At 38.1% G+C, this 21774-nt stretch overlaps 1 protein-coding gene across 3 annotated transcripts; it reads right to left on the bottom strand.

Annotated features, from left to right (window-relative positions):
- Positions 1 to 1608: 1608 nt before the first annotated feature.
- Positions 1609 to 21467, bottom strand: SPDL1 (spindle apparatus coiled-coil protein 1). 3 transcript variants are annotated; one of them, XM_023748941.1, is made up of 12 exons: positions 21419 to 21467; positions 19996 to 20177; positions 17549 to 17725; positions 14828 to 15022; positions 14108 to 14257; positions 13913 to 14011; positions 13725 to 13835; positions 11425 to 11565; positions 9778 to 9881; positions 9042 to 9229; positions 5139 to 5481; positions 1609 to 1839 (listed from the first exon to the last, which is right to left on the bottom strand). In XM_023748941.1, exons 2-12 carry the CDS (start codon positions 20152 to 20154, stop codon positions 1662 to 1664), a joined length of 1845 nt encoding a protein of 614 aa, XP_023604709.1. In that variant the 5' UTR covers positions 20155 to 20177; positions 21419 to 21467; the 3' UTR covers positions 1609 to 1661. The 3 variants fall into 3 exon arrangements, with proteins under 3 accessions (XP_023604709.1, XP_006108397.1, XP_023604710.1); XM_006108335.3 differs by having other exon boundaries at positions 1662 to 1809; XM_023748942.1 differs by lacking the exon at positions 1609 to 1839 and adding an exon at positions 1978 to 2051.
- Between the last annotated feature and the right edge of the window lie 307 nt (positions 21468 to 21774).

The raw sequence follows: 21774 nt of genomic DNA, 5'->3' as shown, positions 1-21774 counted from the left end.
AATAAGTTAAATATAATATCCACCGCACAAACATGAGGTTAAATGTGGCAGCACATGAAAGGGCTTAAAACAGTGCTTGGCACATTAGGTGATTCAAATGTTAGATATAACTATTAATACTAGTAATACCACTACTACCATTACTCATTTATGTGGGTCTACTACATTGAGAGCTATGAAGGATTATTTTTGCACTCCTAACTCATAGCTCATAGTAAAAACTCAATATTGGAAGAAATTGATCTACATTCTATAATATGCAATGAATAAGCTATTCATTTATTTTTCTCAGTTTAAAATAGTTTTCTAGTGCCTTCAGCTACTTCTTTTGGCAAGAGATGTTATTTAATGTGCAATATCTAATTTCCTGAGGGTATGCTTTTTGCAATAAATTAAGTTTATTTGATTTATTTAGAAGAGGCAATTTCCTTTTACCTAATACATTTCAATAGACTTACCTAACTAACCTACTGTGATAGTTAATTGTATGTCACCTTGGTTGGGCTATATGTGGTTAAGCATTATTCTGGATGTTTCTGTGAGAATGTTTTTAGGTGAGATTAACATTTAAATTTGTGGACTTTGAGTAAAGCAGATTTCCCTTCATAACATGGGTGAGCCTATGCAGGTGATTAGCTGAAACCCTAGATAGAACAAAGACTGACCTCCCCCACTGTAGAATTCTGTAGCAGTTTTCAAACTTAAACTGTGACATTGGCTCTTCTGTGTGTCTCCACCCTGACACCTTTTGAACTGCTGCTTTTAGACTTGCCAGCCTCCATATGCACGTAAGCCAATTCCTTAAAATAAATCTCTCTGCCTCTTTCTATATAGTATAGACCAGCAATTTTCAATCGGTGTGCCATAGCAGATACTCTGGTGCGCTGCAAGACTTTATAAAACATGCAATACCTGACTACTTAGTCAGGGGCTCTGACCTCTTTTCTCTTAGATTGTCAAATAAATAAATGACCACAGTCAACACAACAATAGCTATCTGATGTGAATGAATCAAAATTATACTCCCCTCTTTTTGTTAGATCAGCAAAAAATATATTTTTTGGTGTGCCACAGAATTTTAATAATTAGTCTATGTGTGTCATGAGATGAAAAAGGTTGAAAATCACTGATACAGAGTAATACACCCACCTATAGTATATATGAAATTAAGTCATAGACCAGTCTATAATCATTTAAAGGGAAAAAAATTTTTATTTAGAAAGTTTAGAGTCAAAAATACAAAGATGAACATAGGTACTTTAAACACTGACAAAATCCAGTTACAATATAATATATGGCTCTGATGGTATGTGTTAATATCACTTAAAAATCCATATAACAAATAGATCCATATAATAAATCCATATAACAAATCCAATGCAACAAATAGATTTATAACAACACCATCCTTCATTTAATAGTTTATTCACACAGAAGCTCCATGAAGGACCATCACTTAAAGAAATCTCCTGCTTAGAATCACAACCAAATTTAGAACATTTGGTCAAAACAGTATGAAGATGCCAGGTCCTGGCACAGTGAGTAGAAAGAAGTAACCAACAAGGTGGTATACTTCAGATGAAGACAATCTTAATTTGAAGACAACCTCCAAAGCAACCTTTTGGGCAAGTCTTAACTTTACTCTTCTTAAAGATTAGTCTTTACTGCTGAGCGCACTGAGTTTCTGGAGTTGATTTACAGGACACGTATAGAACAGGGTGTGATTTCTTACAAGTTTTCTTTTCCAATTTTCTTGCAGTTTCTTTTTCTTCCTTAACTTCTGTTTGAAGCTTTGATTCAGCAGCTAACCTACAGGCATTAAAGCACCCACTCTGAATTCAAGTGTGGTTAAGAAAAAGAAAGAAGCCGAAACCGGTTTGGCTCAGTAGATGGAGCGTCGGTCTGCGGACTGAAGGGTCCCGGGTTCGATTCCGGTCAAGGGCATGTACCTGGGTTGCGGGCACATCCCCAGTAGGGGATGTGCAGGAGGCAGCTGGTCGATGTTTCTCTCTCATCGATGTTTCTGGCTCTCTATCCCTCTCCCTTCCTCTCTGTAAAAATTCCTCTCTGTAAAAAATCAATAAAATATATTTTAAAAATAAATAAATAAATAAAAGAAAGAAAAAGAAAAAGAAAGAAGGGAGAATTCTCTAGTATAATGGGCCTCTAATAAGATATGGTGATTTTTCTATTTATATAAGGAAAAACATTTTAGTTGACTCTAATACCATTACGAAAACTAAGTCACTGAGTCTCTAAAAGAATCTTTTTATGTCAATAGACTGCCTTTTTTAAATGTCTAAAGAAATATCTTTAAGGTTGATAAAAAGTCATGGCAAAGCCTAAATTAAAACTAAAATATAATGAGGGTGCCTATCATAAGAAGCATGCCCAGTGAAAAGGTTTCAAATGCTGCAGCACTAGTCTAATGCTAACATCCTCCTATCTAATAATAGACAAACATGATAATTAACTGTACCTCCGACATGCTTCCCATTGGCTAATCAGGGCGATATGCAAATTAACTGCCAACCAAGATGGCGGCCAGCAGCCAGGCAGCTGAAGCCAACAGGAGGCTTGCTTGCTCCAGTGATAGAGGAAGCCAAGGTTCCCCGCCTGCCGCTGCCGGCCTCTGAGCTGCACTCTAAGAAACAATGTTGCAATTATAGAAGCTAAACAAACCCCAGAAACCTGCTTTCAGCCAGCCGGGCCTCAGAGCTGGAGTTGCAACAGTGTTTCAATTATAGAAGCCAAACAAACCCAGATACCTGCTTTCAGCAGCCGAGGCCTCAAGCTGGAGCCGAGCCTCAGAGCTAAAGCTGGCTCTCAGCTCCAGTGACAGCCATAGAACGTAAATAAATCCCAGAATAAAAAAAAAAAGAAAAAAAGGAGAGGCTCTCAGCTCCAGTGACAGCCATAGAACGTAAATAAATCCCAGAATAAAAAAAAAAAGAAAAAAAGGAGAGGTTGGGAGCTTCAGTCACCCGCCAGCCTGAAAACGGCCCTCAGCCCCTCACCCAGACTGGCCAGGCACCCCAGTGGGGACCCCCACCATGAAGGGGGTGTGACCAGCTGCAAACAGCCATCATCCCCTCATCCAGGCTGGCCAGTCACCCCAGTGGGGACCCCCACCCTGATCCGGGACACCCTTCAGGGCAAACCAGCCGGCCCACACCCATGCACCAGGTCTCTATCCTATATAGTAAAAGGGTAATATGCAAACTGACCCTAACAGCAGAAGGATTGGGAATGACTGGTCACTACCAGGGGGCAGACGCTCAATGCAGGAGCTGCCCTCTGGTGATCAGGGTACTCTCACATGGGAGGAGCTCTGCTCAGCCACAAGCCAAGCTGATGGCTGCCAGTACAGCGGTGGTGGTGGGAGCCTCTCCTGCCTCCTCAGCAGTGCTAAGGATGTCCGACTGCTGTTTAGGCCTGCTCCCCGCTGGCAAGTCGACATCCCTCGCGGGCTGCCGGGCAGCAAGAGGGATGTCTGATTGCCATCTTAGGCCAATCCCCCGGGGAGTGGGCCTAAGACAGTAGGTGGTCATCCCCTGAGGGGTCCCAGACTGCGAGAGGGCACAGGCCAGGCTGAGGGATCCTCCCTGCCCCCCGAGTGCACAAATTTTTGTGCACCGGGCCTCTAGTAATATTTAAAAAGCAAAATGCATAAGTAAAAATAACATGAGATCCTGGGCTGCATAAATAGATGTGTATTTGTCTCATAAAAGAAATCAAATTGAGTTTCAACTAGCAGAATAATTATTTAAGAAAAAATAAACAATGACGAGGTATTTCTCTTCCACTTTCGTTCTTACCTTTTGACCTCTATTACTTTAATTTTTTTTTAAGGCTAAGGCTCTTAAAACATGAGTTTCTAAAGTTATACATGTCTAGACATTTTCTATTTTTGTAAAAATTCAAATATTCAGAAACTAGAAGCTTTGAAGTTTTGATATAAAACAAAAATGAACTTACTTTTGCCCTGGCCGGTTTGGCTCAATGGATAGAGTGTAGGCCTACAGACTGAAGAGTCTCAGGTTTGATTCCAGACAAGGGTACATGCCTGAGTTGCAGGCTTGATCCCCAGTATGGGGCATGTAGGAGGCAGCTGATCAATGATTCTCTCTCATCATTGACGTTTCTATCTCTCTCTCTCTCTCCATTCCTCTATGAAATCAATAAAAACATATTTTTTTTTAAAAAAAATGAACTTACCTTTGATATTTAAAAATGTCAAAACAGGTATCAAAGCCCATACTTAAAGGCTTAGGATAAATCATTTAAAAAATCAATTAAAAATTTTATCGAAGTTTTCCAAAAGGCTAAAATTTCTTAGACCATTAGAAAGACATTTTAGGAGGTAAGTTGATTTTTCTTTAATCACCACTCTTTTTTTTCTTTTCTTTTAATATACTAGAGGCCCGGTGCACGAAATTCATGCAAGGGTAGGGTCCCTAGGCCAGGCCGGTGATCAGGGCCGATCAGGGCCTTCCATCCCCTGGCTGCTGGCTGCCGCCCCCTGGTGGTCAGCGCATGTCATAGTGAGCAGTTGAACTCCTGATTGGTTAAACTCCCCAGGGGACAATTTGCAGATTAGCCTTTGATTATATAGGATTTTTATTGATTTCAGAGAGGAAGGGAGAGGGAGAGAGATATAGAAACATCAATGTTGAGAGAGAATCATTGAGCAGCAGCCTCCTGCATGCCTCTCTACTGGGGATGGAGCCAGCAACTCGGGCATGTGCTGTGACCGGGAATTGAACCAAGACCTCCTGGTTTGTAAGTTAATGCTCAACCACTGAGCAACACCTGGCTGGCCTGGTTCCTATTGAACCAGGAAAACAATAACTGTACACTTATCCAAACCAACAAAATGTTCAGAGGTATTAAACTGTGATCATTGTTTCATGAAACAGAAAAGTGTAACTTTAAAACATAATTTCCTTATTCAGAAGTCCTTTCCCCCTTTCAATCATTTAGTCTTTCTTAAAATTTTAAAAATGTTGAAAGCATAGAGAAGAAATTATACTGCATGTAACACTAAGAAAACAGATGAAGAAACAGTACAGTTCATGCAGTCATAGGGAAGAGATGGAGAGAAGTGCTGGATGCCTTGAATAAGAGAGGACACTGACCTGCGAGAGTCAGGGGAGTTTCCAGGGGAGTTTCCACTTCTTTCACTCATGGCTGGAACTTCTACAAGTTTCACACATTTCTTTTCCTTCGTTGGCTGAATGTTCACAGTCAGGTTTTTGTGAGGAGAGAGAGTAATTCCTGGTATGTTTACAGCAACTGTCTTTTCTAACTGTAAGTTGTTATCTTTTAAGTTGCTAGGACAGGACTGTGCCTCCTCTTTCTGAGATGGTGATCTAGAAACTTCTTCCCCAACAGCATCGTTAGAACATACATTGTTAGGGGTGGTTATATCCACAGGCAGTACCTCACGCCTCTTTTTGAGTACAGGCACCTCAATTTTCTCTGAGAATAAAATCATTAAAAATATATCCAGTTAATAAATCAAGGACACAATCCACATAAAGAGGTAGAACTAGTTATACAGTTTTCCTTCCCCCATTCTTTTAAAACCCACTCATTGCCTTAGTAAATATTTTGTTACTTTTATCTTTCTTTGTCATGGACTCCATTAATTTTGTCTTTTAAGGTCATCTGCCTGCCTGTCACTTTCTTTGGGAACTCAATATATCTGCCTCTAGGAATGAACACTTCAATGTTCTTTTCTGGTGTTGTGATAAAAGTTGCTTGGGGCTTCATAAGATCATAGTGTGAAGATGAGGAAGCATCCCGAGGCTAAGAGTCAAGGAATCCAGGTCAAAATCCTAGTACACAAGCACTCTGCAGCTGGATGACCTTGGGGAGTATTTAACCTCTCTGAGATTTTCTTTATCTTTAAAATGGGAATTAAAAGTACCCACTTGATTCAATATTGGGTTTTGTAAGGATGAAGTGAAAACAAAACACAAAAACAGGTCAGATTCTCTGAATATGATAACTTGTGCCTATTAGCCTCCCCTACAAAATATATTCAAAACCTGAGTTCTTCTACAATGGATACCTCCCTTGTTCAAACCATATTATTAGATCTCACTGCAGACTACTACAATGGCCTTCTAGCTCCACTGCTTAACATTAACACCACTCCATTCCCTATGCGGCTCCACATCCAGTCACTGAATTAAATGCTCTAATACGTCTTCCCTGTCCTCATACCAACATGTCTTAAATTTTCAAAATAAAACTTTTAGTGAAGTTGGAGAAACCATGGTCTAGTGTGGGTGGTGTTCCTGCTCTATATGGACATTATAGAATCACTAGAGGCCTGGTGCACAAAATTCATGCAGGGAGGCGGGGAGGAGGGGTTCCTCAGCCCAGCCTGCAACCTCTCCACTCCAGGACCTCTTGGCGGATGTACAACTGCCTCTCGCAATCTGGGACCACTGGCTCATAACCGCTCGCCTGCCTGCATGCCTGCCTGATCACCCCTAACTGCTCCCCTATCGGCCTGATCACCCCTAAATGCCTCTGCCTTGTCCTGCACCTGGGACCCAGGATTCCCTCCTCCAGCCGGTCGCTGGCATCCAGGACCCGAGCAACCCTCCCTCTGGCCGGCCACAGGCACCCAGGACCCGGGCTGGCTTCACCTGGGCCGGCCACAGCTGCAGGGGACTGTGGGCGGGCGGCTTTAACTGGGCTGCAGTCGCAGGCACCTGGGACCATGGGGTGTGTGGCTTGTCCCTCTCCCGGGCTGCACCCTTGCTGGTCCCCATTCCTCTCTTGCGAGCTCATTTGTGCCTGGTTGGTTCCCATTTCTCTCTCCCCAGTGTTGAGTGGCTAAGTAGTTCTGGCACGAGGGCGCGAGGGCATGAGGATGTGATGACCACTTGCGTATTAGCTTTTTATTATATAGGATTATTTTCCCTTTTTCTTCCACTGCTCCTTTAAAATCCACATCACCTAGGTTCACTATACTGCCTCAAGTCTCTATGCTATGTTCATTCAATTCAGCAACCTTTGAAATTGAAAATGGATTAATTCTTAATCAGGAGAGCCTATGAGAATTAGGTAAAAAGAAGCCTTTTTAACTAAAAACACCTTACTACTGCTGACAGCTTTCCCATTATTCTTGAGAATAACTCCAGTCATTGAAACAGTAATGAAAATAGAATGTTAGGCATATGAACAGTGTAGACACAAAAACTGCTGAAAAATCTATAACCTAAAACAAGTAATAACACTTTTTTTTTGTACAAGAACCATCACATTCTTAGACTTATTTACTTTTGGCCTTTTATATCTTAACTAGCAGCCCAGTGACGAATTCATGCAGCTTGAAAGGAACTGTGGGCTGCGAGGCTGCGGTAGGCACAGGGGCGGGTCTTGGCCCATCCTCCACGCCCCCGCCCAGTCCTGGTCCCATCTGCTGGCAGCCCCGCTCCCGCTGCCACCGCTCACACCCGCTGACGGCGCAGAGCGATTGGGGCCAGCGCCAGCAGCTGTGAGAGTGGGGCTGGCGCCGTCAGGGGACTGAGCAGCAGCTGCCGCTCCAATTACCCCTCAGGAGCAGGGGCAGGTGGAGAAGCCCTCAAGGGCGATCAGGGCCAGCAGCCGCCACTCACACCCACTGATGGCACTGAGTGATCGGGACCAGCGCCAGGCATGGGCAGTGGACGCAAATGGTGGCTCCAGTGCCAGCAGCAGGTGGGAGTGGGGCCAGCGCCGGCAGCGGGTGCCAGCACCGGGTGGGACTGTGGCACGCGGAAGCAAAGAATTTTCAGTAACCTCGATGACAGAGACCAGCACCCTGCCCTTGTCTGGTCTGGTGCCTCCACTCACCTGCTCCACTATCCCCCAATGGTCTACGCCCGCCATGTTCTGCACATGCCCCCTGGTGGTCAGCGCACGTCATAGCGACTGGTTGTTGGGGTTGTTCCACTGTTCAGTCTATTTGCATATTAGCCTTTTATTATGTAGGACTAGAGGCCCAGTGCACAAATTCGTGCACCAGTGGGGTCCCTCGGACTGACCTGCAGGATCGGGCCGAACCGTCTCTCCAACATCCCCCGAGGGGTCCCAGATTGCGAGAGGGCACAGGCCAGGCCGAGGGACCCCATCGGTACATGACTGGGGCCGGGGAGGGACACAGGAGGTTGGCCAGCAGGGGAGGGACCGCGGGAGGGCTCCAGGGCGTGCCCAGCCCATCTCGCTCAGTCCCAATTGGCCGGACCCCAGCAGCAAGCTAACCTACCAGTCGAAGCATCTGCCCCTGGTGGTCAGTGCATGCTATAGCGAGCCGTTGAGAGGCCTTAGCATATTATTAGCATATTGTACTTTGATTGGCTGAACAGCCAACCAGTCGACCAGACCCTTAGCATATTAGGATTTTATTATATAGGATTTAGGTATAGTAAAATCACTCTCTTTAAGTGTATAAAATAGGTCTTTTCTGAGTGATTATACTCACTAGCTGCATTCTAATATTTGGTTCTACTATTCTTCCTTAATAACAGACTCTCCAAGATTCCATCCATGGGAACATGGACCCTGAGAAAAAGACTGCATTTCTCAGCTTTACTTGTAGGCAGATGAGGCCATGACTAAATTGTGCTCAAGATGTATGACTCTGGCCAGTACTGGAATGCCTCCTCCAGACTTTGATGAGGGGAAAGAATAACTACCTATCTTATTTAAGTCTCCTTCATTTTAGGTTTTCTATAAACAGCATCAACTAACATAGCTCCCAAACATCAGTTGCCTCAACAAAATGGAACTCTTTGGCATTACATGAGATGCTGTAATCTTAAGTGAAAAACTCTCAAATGTTAAGGTTCTCCTATACAGATATCCCAAAATAGCTATTATATTCATGCATACTTAGTACCCAGTTCTCTTTGAATTTTCCTACACATTTTGTAGCAGTGCCTGTTTTACTATAAATACAATTCGTTTGTAATGGGATTTGTATAAAAATGAACTGTAGAGCTTCTCATGATTAAAAGACAAAATTTATAAGCTATACATACCTTCAGGTTCATACTTTAGTTTTAACTCATCTATTTTAGCTCTCAGTTTCATATTTTCACTTTGGGAAAACTGGAGGCATCTTTCATTGGCAAAAAGTTTTCGCTCAATATCCAGAGCCCGCTGGCTCTCAAATAATGCATTCATTTGTTGTATGGACAATTCCCCTTTAGTGCTTTCATTTTCTTTGCTATATCAATAAAAAAGGGGAACCAAGGAATATTAAAATAACATAATATAAACAAGTGTAGATGTTAGTGCAAATCTTTTATTATATATTAGAACTTAGTCAAAAAATATATTTTAAGCTTTAACAATGGCACTTTTAAATAAAATAAAAACCTCATGCTTTCTCTAAAGAAAATGAACAAAGGGGGGAAATGTTCTTTTCACATTTATTCATGTGTGAATAAATTCCTTTAAAATTATATGATATTCATTCTTGAAAAATTTAGATTATAAGAACATTTTCTACGTTAACTTTATTTTCACTTACCAATCTAAAAAGCTAAACACAAAGAAATAAAAATATTTAATTATTCATTAAAGGTATTTTTTCTTCAATAATCAGCACTAATTAAATCTTGACTAAATCTTGCTTAATGCCCAGAGATATTTTTGTTACCTTCCCTTTTTGGATTTTTTTTTTGGCAATATTAAAACAAAAATATGTAGTCACTAATTCTACTTATTATAAACAAGTAAGAGTCTCCATCTTTCTATCCAACCAACACTTACTTTGAGTTGTCAAGCTTTATCTGAAGTAAATCCATGTAATAGGTAGTATCTTTCAGAGTACCAGAGTTCTCTGAAGGCTTAGATTCCATACTTTCATATAAACTCTAAATAAAGCAACAATTCTTATTAATTAAAATAAATAACAAATTAGGTTAGCAAAATGTTTATTAATAATATCAGCTACCATTTATTGAATGCTTATCGCATAGCAGGCACTGTGCTAACAAGCACTATCCATTCAACTCACTTACCTTCTGAACTAGATGCAAGAATGAACATCCCTCTCATACACATAAGAGAACTAGTTTAAGATGCCACAGGCAAGTAAACCTAGAAGAATCTGAACCCAGATCTGTCTCCAAAGCCTAGGCTCCTAACCATACCTGCATCCTCTGATTTCCCTCTCCTTTTAAAATGGAAGAAATTAATACTTCTGAGTTTAATTCTCGATTTTATGACAAAGCCATAAATTAGAAAAATTTGAAAGAGTGGAGATCCTTAAAGTTATTTTTGGTGCCCGCTCTTCTGAGATTCTGATGGAAACCCTGCAAGATTTCTCTAGGGTAAAAATATATAATATACTGCTTAAAAACTTGTGAACAATTTTAAAAATTGCAGGCTAAAACCTCCTGGTTAAAGCCATAATTTTGAAAGTATAGTGCTAAGCCTGCTGGTGGCCCACATAAACCTGACAATTGATATACTGCAAATTTAACCAAAATTGTGATCAACAGTTCTTATAAGAGTAAATAAAAAGGTTACATACACTTAAAATTTCATAATACACTACTGGCTACAATTTAAAATGCTCAAGAGGTTAACATTTTTAAAATCTGTCACTTATAAACTTTATTTAGTTATTCAGTTAGTGAAAAGATATTTATACTCTCACAGTTAATTTATATTTAATGTAATTCTAATAAAAAATACCAACAAAGTTTTTTTGAAGTTACATATGATGTTCAAAGAGAAAAACAATCATGCAAGAGTAGCCAAGAAAATACTGAGCTGGCCCAGTGTGCTCAGTGGTTGAGCATGTACCCAGGCACTAAGAGGTCTCTGGTTTGATTCCTGGGCAGGGCACATTCCCAGGTTGTGGGCTCGATCTCCAAGTAGGGGGCATACAGGAGTCAGCCTGTGGATGTTTCTATCTCTCTATTCCTCTCCCTTTCTTTCTTTAAAATCAATAAAAACATTTTAAAAAATGGAGCTGGACAGCAATGAAAAATAATTACTGATAACATGTAACATGAGGAACAAATCTCACTGACAGAACGTTGAGTTGAACAAGAGAGATATAATGAACGATTCCATTTCTCTGAAGCTCAAGACTATTTGTACTCTAACGCTGATAAATAAAAGAGACATGTTAAAACCCACTGAATTACACACTAAGATATGGGCACTTTAAGTTACAACTCACATAATAACAAGTATGAGGAAGGTTAGTTTACTCTGACTCTACTAAAAGAAGAAACAGTCAAAACCAGTGAAAAGCAAAAAGAAACTAGAAGGAAAAAAATATTGGTCAATCTCAACTGAAACTATATGTTAATTATATAACAAAGAAACCTATTCAAGTAAAAAAGAAGTATTAAGATATTCAACCCAAAATTTAGCTGCATTTTTAAAAGGTGTTACACGTACCTTAAATTTCTCCAGATTTCTAATTTCACTTAGGAGATGTTTAATTTCACCATTCTTCTGCTCCAACATGGCAAACAACCGTTCCTGTTGCTCAAATTCAGTTTGAGACCCTTTCATTTGTAACAATGTGGCGATTTGTAACTGGAAAAAAATTACCGCCCCCCCCATAAAACTGAGTGAGGGAGAGGAAGATTCTGATAACTATATTTTTTGTATAATTCAGATTTTGTACTATATTACTTTGAATTCATTTTGGAAATTAAACTAATTAGCTATTTCTAGTCTAATGATCTAATAACTTGGAAACTTTTACACCAGTAGATTTAGTTACTTTGACTACTTATGAATGATATCCAAAGTCTGTAACAATTATTTGTACTTCTGTGAGACATAATTGAACTGCATAGTGTGTTCTGTAAGCACATCACTTAACTGGTAAATAGTCTGGACAAAGGCTGCACTCTCATTAGGGTCTCATGGGGTTTCTCAAAAATTTTAATTAACTTCAATCATATTAAGTGGGAGAAATTATTAACCTACTTACATTCATAAATGTGAGATTCAGAAAGCACAAGGATGGAAAGCAAAGGGTAAAAGGCAATCTAAGAATATAAAGGAGATATTCAATATAAATATCAATTTATTTTTTAAGAGCAGAATTAACTTATCTAATTATGACCTCATGTAAACCTAGAGTTGCATAGCAATTGAAAGGAAATTAGCTAAAATCTATACCTAACATTTCTTTCTCCCTCCATATATTTCTGAAGTTCTGAAAAGTGCCAATTAGTTTAAATACAATTTTGAGTAAAGTAAGCAATGATATGAGGGAGCAGGAATAGTTACACGGAAGAGAAAAAGATGACTTCTAACATTTTAAAGAATCCACTTTTTGTTCCTGCTTCAGACTGGAGGCTAGATGCACTTAGCCTAAGAAGATCTACAATTGCCCTGACCGGTTTGGCTCAGTGGATAGAGCGTCGGCCTGCGGACTGAAGGGTCCCAGGTTCGATTCCGGTTAAGGGCATGTACCTTGGTTGCAGGCACATCCCCAGTACGGAGTGTGCAGGAAGCAGCTGAATCGATGTTTCTCTCTCATTGATGTTTCTAACTCTCTATCCCTCTCCTTCTCCCTTCCTCTCTGTAAAAAATCAATAAAATATGTTTAAAAAAAAATAAAATAAAGAAGAAGATCTACAATCTCAAGATAATTTGGGATTTCATTGGAATGTTGGGTGGTTAACAGTAGGAGCTCAACAAATATTGAAAGAAAAACAAAGAGCAAATGTGAGAAAATTTACAAAGAAATCATTTCCAGAAAGTGGAGAGCCTCAATAAACCAGGCAGCAGAGTCAAAAGTCTTAGAAATAAAAGCCAAAGCTGTTGTTTATTAAGTAGCACTTCCTTATTTGCCAAGCCCCATGTAAGAATTTTTCTATGCTTTCATTTAACTCCAGGACAATTCTAGGAGGCAGATTCTATTATCTCTATTTACAGATCAGATTACTGATGCTCTGAAAAGTAAAAATACTTGACCAAGGTCACACAGCTAGCAAGTGACAGAATGAGGATTCAATCCCAAGTTTTTCAAACACCAAGGTTTAATCAAGGTTTCCTATTTCTTTGGTAGATCTTATTATCCTAAACAAAAGGCAGGAAACCTTCCAGTCTTTGAATTACTATCTTAGCCCAGTTAGACATACAGATCAGGGATCAGGACTCTAAGGCTGGTATAATACTGAAATCTTTCCAACTTCTACATGTTTTCCTGTTACCACTTATTTGCCTAATATGATGACTAACAAACCCTTAAATTTAAAAGGGCCTATATGCTTGACTTGAGGAATTGTAAGGAAAGGCAATTCAAATTTTACCCTATATATAAGCTTTTGGGGGAGAACTAAAGGATGAGAGAACTACTTTTAGTTGAAGCAGAAATCTCAGGACTATGTGAAAAAAGACACCAAACCAACAGCAAGAAATAAAATCATGTAAGTCTTCCTTTTTCACTCCACAAAGAAAGATTTATACCTCTCTGGTAAGACTAGTGAGTAACTATTACAAAATCAAACAACCAATGGGTACTAAATATACAACTAAGTCTTTACTATAGGATTTTTAAAAATATAAATGGATCTTTTGCTCAATTTAAAAATACTGATTTTCTAAAATCATGCAGTTCTAAAAATAACTTTGTAAGTACACTCATTGAAGGAAAAGATGCTTTCTTTGATGTATCTGTACATGTAAAGCTGATACAAAAAAGGTTTAATAAACCTTTGATGGTGATAATTCCATACCTTCATTCTTTGCATCTGTTCTCTATTAAATGCATTTTGCTTCATTAGTGACTGATACTTGACTTTCATACTGATAAACCTTCGTTCCATTGCTGCCCTTCGATCTTCCACCTAGAAAATATTAACATGTGTAATTATGCTTGTATTAAGTGAAATGCCAATTTAATCAATGGAATGTTTGTAAGTACCTCTGCAAACAAAGAGTTGCCTTTACTACTGGGGTCCAGAGCTTGCTGGAGTGCTTGGTCTAATTGCACTTGAAGATCTTGATTTGCTACACGAGCTTTCTAAATTAAAAAGAAAACAACTTACCTAATAGAGATTAGACTAGCAAGAAAACAACTTATTATGAATTGGAAGCGATGTTACTGCAATCATAATACCTCTAAGGCATTATAATAAGAAACCGCTTCTTTCTCTCGCTCCTCTTTTTCTTTTGTAAGCCGGTCGACCTGGCGCATTAGATTAGAATTAAGAAGTTCTAGTTGTTCTAGTTTGTACTGCAGTTCATTCACTTCTTCCTTGAGGGTGGTCTATTCAATAGGAATTGAAAAAGAGGAAACTCTTGAATAATCTTTTATTTAGCAGCCGCTCAGTTGATCTATCAGCAATGATTCACACCTAAAACTAAAGAACTAGTTAAAGGTTTTATAACGTGCATAATGAAATAATAAATTTTTCAGCAGAGAACAAAAAAGGCTCTAGAGACTATCTTTCTTTCCTATGAATTTAAGGCTTTAATTTTTAATTATCCTTAGCCTGCAATGAAAAAACTACGTTCATATGCATTTTAACTTCCACGGGACCAACATTTCAGATTGGGGTTTTTTTAAATGATACAAACTAGGATCAGAGTAAATGTCTCTAAATTCTTCCAGAGGTTTCATTAATCTAATGATAAAGTCTGCCTTACATAATCACTTAATGTAAAGCTTTATTATGCATGAACTAATCTCCCTAAAAACTCTGTAAACACTTCTTTAGTTAGAGAAAAGGCCAAAAAATAATTCAGCCTTAAAACTAGCTCATAAGGATTATTACAAAAACATGTAAAATATGTGCAAGGGAAGAAAACCTGAGAACATATGTGCCATAAAAATTACCTTCATACTTTCCATTTCTGTCAGTTCAATTTGAAGAGCCAGCACCTCTGAAGACATGCTTTCATGCACACGTTCAGACATTACCCGAATTTCCTCTGATTTACAAGAGAGGAGTTCCTTCTGATGATCTACTTTGTGCTTCAGCTGCTTTTCACTAAGCCTAGCTTCATCCAATTCCGCTTTTAGTTTCTCTACCTGAAGTTGAATAAAAAACCAAAAACAATCTCAATCAAAAGATAAATGAAGATCATCAGAACATACAACTGCAGTACAAATTGTCCTTGTACCTGCAGGATAACTACTTTGGAAGATAATCGACCTAAACAGAACTATTTAATAACTTTCTAAAATGTCACATAGTTCCAAATCTTGGAAGACTAAGAACACATAGCTTTACAGGGAACATTTAGAGCAGAAGGGTGAAGTGTTAGGGTCAGGTCTAGGTTTAACTTGTGTCAGTTTCATTCCTCATATGTAACACTGGTAAACGATTGTACCTACCATCACAACTCTCAACTGAGATTGCATAGATAAAACATAGCACCATGCCTAGCATTCACTAAAGGGTTCCTGTTATTAATAAAAAGCTTTTACTTATTGTTCAGGGTTATGATTATCATCTATATTGAATTATCGTCAATAGGGTTTCAACATTCTTAGAATATATTTTTAAAATATATTTTCTATTTAAAAAAATCACAGCCTCTTAGCTTGATTTGTTTTCCCTTTTCTACTTTCATAATGTAAAATAAAAATTTCAACTAAATGATTTATGTGAAAACATGGCCACCTTTCTGAAAAACATCACTGACTGACTCAAACTTACTGCATGATGAGACTGTTGAGGCTTCATATTTGGCCAAGGTTAGGCATCTTTTAAGATAGTGACATGCCTTGTTTTATAAACATACAAATAAGTCTATATAAGTAATCAGGGTAGGTCTGGATTCCTGATAGCACTGGTGCTGTGTGAAGAATGAATGGTATAAGCAGCAGTGAAAGACGCAGGGTAGCATAGCAATTAGGAGAGAGATGACGGTGACCTGAACTAGAGTTGCAGTGGTATACATGGATGTTTTGTAAGTCAAACTCTTAGAACTTGTTGATAGGTTACATGTGGGAAATAAATGAAAGATCACAAATAAAGCTCCACATTTATGGCAAGTGATTTGAGAACTTCAGTAAGACTGAAAATATTTTTGACTGATTTAGTATTTGCTCCACCAAAAAGCCATCTCTATAATTGGCCTTGCCTCAATCTCTGAATATTTTCTAGATTACTTTTTTGTTTAGGGCAGATAATGAAAAATACTGCTAAAATGAAAACAACACTCAGGAGTGGGGAGAAAAAGCACCATTATCAGTCATTGGTGTTTCAACTAAGATTAACTCCAGACAAGCTGGATTACTATTTGCCAGAGTGGAATGTGAGATGATTCTAAGCATTACACAAAAGTATATTTTGATAGTTATGCTTGTGTTGCATATTAGAAAAAAATATTACCAGTTAAAACATGCCATTTTACTGATATTATTACTTTAAAATGAGAAAGTATTTAAAAAGGAATTTAATGAGAAATTAAGTAATAGTATAGATAGTACACAAATAGAGAAAAATCTTAAAAGACGCCACACAAAACACTGAAAATTAGAAAACAGACTTCTGAGAAATCAGGACAAAAGTCACACAAGTTTTACTGGAGAGGATTTTGAAAAATATGGACTATACAAAGAGGAGCCATCATAAAAGTTCTGGATTCTTTACAAGTAACCTGAGGGCACTCTGTATATGGGGTGTCAAAAGGGAATGGACACTCGCTGAACAAGCATTTACTCTGTATTTATGCTTGAAATGGAACCAGTATTACATGCCGTTAGACTAAGTGCAGCAACACAGGCTTGGGAATCAGCTTCAGTTCAAATCTTGACTGATAATTTCTAGCTCTGTAATTATGTCCCACTTACTCTGTAGGCTTAAACAATGGTTTTCTCAACTGTTATATGGAGGTAATAATGGTACCCCCCTTATGAAGTTGTTATAAAAAACGGAATCATGTTAGTTTATCTTCAATAAAGAAACTATAAAGTATCAATTCTGATGTACACACATTTGTAAGAAACTGTTGTGGAATTACAGAGTGTGTCACTAATTGTAGTGAAAACTAGGGGACTAGTCTTTCTGGAAGAGGACTGCCATACTATTCACTATAAGCAAAACGGCTCATGCTGGTCACTAAACCAAAACTCTGTAACAAATATCTAGTTACAAAAATTAAATAATTGTATTTAACTAATAGAATGTTATTTATACAAATTCCTTAGGTAAATTCTTGTTTCACAGTGTTCCCATGCCTCCTATTAGGAGATGTGCAGGAGGCAGCTGGTCGATGTTTCTCTCTCATCGATGTTTCTAACTCTCTATCTCTCTCCCTTCCTCTCTGTAAAAAATCAATAAAATATATAAAAACAAAACAAAACTCTGTAACAAATATCTAGTTACAAAAATTAAATAATTGTATTTAACTAATAGAATGTTATTTATACAAATTCCTTAGGTAAATTCTTGTTTCAGTGTTCCCATGCCTCATATTAACATAGAGCTCTTCTTGATCTCAGCTATTTTGCATAGATGGTATTAAGAAAAATCTTCATCACCTAAAGTTTACAGATTGCTGCATAAGCATGGAACATTTTTCTTCTGAAATACATAGATATCCAAACCTTGTTTTTTAGTTCATTCACTTCCTGTCCATGGGTTCTGCTCAGTTGTTCTTCTAATTTCTCCAGGTGTATTTTTTGATCTTGTTTAATAGCTTCACATTCAGAACTCAAACTTTCTAACATTCGACTCTTGAGCTCAACTTCTCTCTGAGGAGTATATTTTTCTTGCTCATAATTCTGAAAGCAGATTCAATTACAATTCAATTGCATAAAAATAACAAGCCATCACATATAAGCAGTTCTCACCTTCAATTGTTTCATTTCTGCTTTATACACTCGCTGTTTTCTAAGCAACAACCACATGTTAAATCTGGAATAACTATGTAGCTAATCAATCTTAAAAAATTAAAATCTCCCTAAGGAGTATTTTGAGACTATATTCAAGTACATTCTAGGGATATGGTAATTGCTTTGAAACCTTGTCAAGGAAGTAAGAAGTATACCATGGCATATCAGTGTGTTAAGTAATCTCTGCTAGGAAAAAAAAATTTTTAATACCACTGAAGTTTTCCTTGTGAGGATTACTTGGTTTGATAATGATATGCTCTACTTGTGGCTCTGAACAAAATGAAAAAACAGTGGACTAAGGGTAAAGTAAAATACTAAGTCAGCCCTTACTTTTTAGAATGTAGTTCTCTAAGGAATGTTCACAAATGACTCTTTGAATTAATACAGTGTTGAGATGAAAGGAGTACTTAATTGGACTTTTGCTTACTGACAAGAAAGCTTAAAGATAAAAGGGCCATCAATTCAAACTTCTTCAACAAGTTTTAAAAAATAAGATTTAAAAGTTCCGGCTGGTGTGGCCATTTGGTTGGGTGTCATCCTGTGCACGGAAAGGTTGCCAGTTTGATTCCCCATTAGGGCACATGCTGGGGTTGCAGGTTCCACCCCCGGTAGGGGACATGCAGGAGGCAGCCCATCAATGTTTCATTCTCACATCAATGTTTCTCTCTCCCTCTCCCTTCCTCTCTCTCTAAAAATCAATAAAAGTATTTTTTAGTAAGACGAAATAAAATTAGATTAAATAAAAAGAGAAAATTAAAAAACAAGAGTTGCTATTAGTTATTTTTGCCTGCTACGTTTAAAATTTGAGATCAGTTTACATGTTACCGAGCATATACTAAATAAAACTGATTTACTCCTTTTCTCATAAATATGTGCCAAACACTGGAAACAAAACAGTGAACAAGACAGACAAAATGTCCTCTTTCATGGTGCTTTTACTCTGGAGGTAATTAGCACTACAGAGAATTAACAGAGTGAATGGTGGAAGCTTTACAATATACAGGTTGTCCCCAAAAAATGTACCAGGTATATACATTTTAACATCTCATAGCTCAATTTTTAAAAGAATGTATTTTAATAAACACTGCCTTTACAATTATTCAAAGTGTGTGTATGCATTTTGGGGGACAACCTATATAGTCAGGGAAAGGCATCTCCACTGAGGTGACATCTTACAGAAACCAGAAGGTTAAGAACTCAATCTATGCAAGGGGGGTATCAACAACTCAGATGGAGCCAACAGCTCGTGTACAGTCCATAAGGCAGGACTAGTACAGTTAAGAACAAAGGAAAGTAGTCTGAGATAAGGTCAAAGGTTGGCAGGGCTTAGATCACACAGTGATCTGCAAAACGCAGGTAAGGAGCTCAGATTCTGTTGTAAATATAATTGGAAGCCAGTGTATGTTTGTAGAGGGGCTGTCACATGATCTTTTGTATATTCTTCAATGACCAATTGGCTGCTAAGTAAAGAATGAGTCTTATGAACAGAAATGAGAAAATCAGGCAACCTGGTTGGAAGGCTAGTGTAATAATCTAGCCTAGGGAGAGAGGATGGTGGTCTGGACTAGAGTGGCAATAGCATAAAGAAATGTTTTGTAAGTCAAGTTCCTGGAACTTACTAATGGATTAAATATGAGAAAAAAGGGGAAAAAAATACTGAGTAAAACCACTACATTTCTGGCTCAGGCAACTAGATGAATGTTATTACATTTACTGAATAAGTTAAAGAAAATTGCAAGAAAAGCCAACTCTTCTGTTTATATTAAGTTTGAGATGCCCATTAGCAGGCAATTGAGTACACAGTCTAGACTTTAGTGGAGAACTAAGGACTTGGTATAGTGTCATAGAGCATTTAGATGTCATCCAAAGCTATGAAACAAGCGAAGCCACCTACGAACAGTACAGACAAAACAAAATCTAAAATCTAGTATGTGGTGAAGAGAGCAATCATAACTTAATTTCCAAAGTCAGAACACCCTGGGTCAGAAAGAACATTAGGAATTCATTTAGTTCATTCCTCTTTATTGGAGATGGGAGTGGGTGGGAACTAGATCTAAAATCTTCAGAAAAGAATAAAAATAATATTTACAATAATTGCTAGACAGCACAAATTTTCAATAGCTAAGTATACCCTTATAAACAGAGGAGTCGGGTCCTACCTCAGTTACGGTCATCATTTCATTCCGACATTTATCTAATTGTGCCTGCAATTCATTTTGGCTCTCCACCAGTTGTAAACCATATTGTGCAGCTTTTAGTCGCTCTTCTTCAGCCTCTTTGAGCTTGCGTCGAAGATCTGCGATTATATCTGCCTCCATAATGTTTTCCTGTTTTTAGTCTACTGTAAACAGAAAATAAAAGTACTTAAGCTTAAACAAAAACTCCATATAATAAAAATTTAAAAATATAGTTACATATATATTTCAATACCACTGCCATATAAAAACACAGTATTAAAGATTTTCTTCCTGACTTTAAAATTATATTTTTATTGATTTCAGAGAGGAAGGGAGAGAAAGAGAGAAACATCATCGATAGAATCTCCAATGGCCTACCTCCTGCACACCCCACACTGGGGATCGAGCCTACAACCCAGGCATGTGACCAGGAATCGAACCACGACCTCCTGGTTCAAAGGTTGACACTCAATCACTGAGCCACATCGGCTGGGCTCTTCCTGACTTAAGTGGTCACATTTGCAGTCTTGTTCTAAGAATGTCTCAAGATTTTATTACCTGATTTGAGACCGAATCAAACAGAGCAAAAAATGGTGAATATATTTAATTTTGCTTCTAAGAATTGCTGTGTCAGGAAACTATTTAGTTGTGTGCTAAGTTTTCTTAAATGCTAAGGAAAGGTGGGCCTCATAATTATATCTTTATACAGGCAATCAAGGTAAGAGAAGAATGAAAGAAATAAAGAAACTACTCTAATAAACATATGAAGAGGCATTTTAAGAATATCATGTTCACAATTTTTCACAACACTGTTAACTTCCTGCACAAATCAGATTTGCCACATTAAATATGCTTTATTGAAAATAGACTCACTAGTATCTTCCTAGTTATTTGTAAGAAGGTATGCAAACAGAAACCATGTTCAGCGTAATTAAAGAGCATTGCTGTCATTTTAGATTTTCAAGCAAAGACTTAAATATATATAGAAACATCCCACTTTAACTCAACCTTACTTAACATCCTTTCCAAATTGGTGTCAGCCTCTTAGGCCAGACTCAAATTCAGCTGCCTTCAAAGAGCAACATGTCATTATTAAGGTGTTCCCTGATCTCTCCAGTCAATGTAGTCAAATATTGCTGAATTCCCTTATATGCTGGGCTCCATTCTGGACACTTCAGATATATTAGAGGTCAAATGGACAAAAAAAGCGCTTCTTTCATGAAGCTTACTTTCCAGTGGGAGAAGACAATATATCATATTATATATCTGCCTTCATAGTATAATTAATTAGAACTAATTAATTATTAAAACATAATAATTAGCCGAAACCGGTTTGGCTCAGTGGATAGAGCCTCGGCATGCAGACTGAAAGGTCCCAGGTTCGATTCCGGTTGAGGGCATGTACCTGGGTTGCGGGCACATCCCCAGTAGATGTGCAGGAGGCGGCTGATCGATGTTTCAATCTCAGCGATGTTTCTAACTCTCTATCTCTCTCCCTTCCTCTCTGTAAAATATCAATAAAATATTTAAAAAAAAAAAACAAAACAAAACAAAACAAAATAAAACATAATAATTAGAAAGTAGCAATGGGGAAAAACACAATAAGGGAATTTACAAGAGGTGGGCGTGTTGTTACTAGGATGAAAGTTAAAATAAGTATTGGAGTGGGAGGAGGCCCTCAGGTGACTTCTGAGCAAAGCGTCCTTGCGGAGAATTACCAGTGTACCTACCTATTTAGAAAAAGAATGGTCCAGGCAGAAG

Source organism: Myotis lucifugus, unplaced genomic scaffold (assembly GCF_000147115.1).
Source record: "Myotis lucifugus unplaced genomic scaffold, Myoluc2.0 scaffold_2115, whole genome shotgun sequence".
Taxonomy (NCBI): domain Eukaryota; kingdom Metazoa; phylum Chordata; class Mammalia; order Chiroptera; family Vespertilionidae; genus Myotis; species Myotis lucifugus.
Note: the sequence above shows the minus strand (reverse complement) of the source record. Positions and strands in the feature narration are given on the sequence as shown.

Bases quoted from the DNA above. Each gene is read 5' to 3' on its own strand.
- SPDL1 (XM_023748941.1), bottom strand. From the start codon at position 20,154: ATGGAGGCAGATATAATCGCAGATCTTCGACGCAAGCTCAAAGAGGCT. The intron at 14,012-14,107 runs GTATTATGATTG...TTTTTAATTTAG, and splicing joins CTTATTATAATGCCTTAGAG to AAAGCTCGTGTAGCAAATCA. The intron at 1,840-5,138 runs GTCAGTGTCCTC...TAACCACACTTG, and splicing joins AACTCCCCTGACTCTCGCAG to AATTCAGAGTGGGTGCTTTA.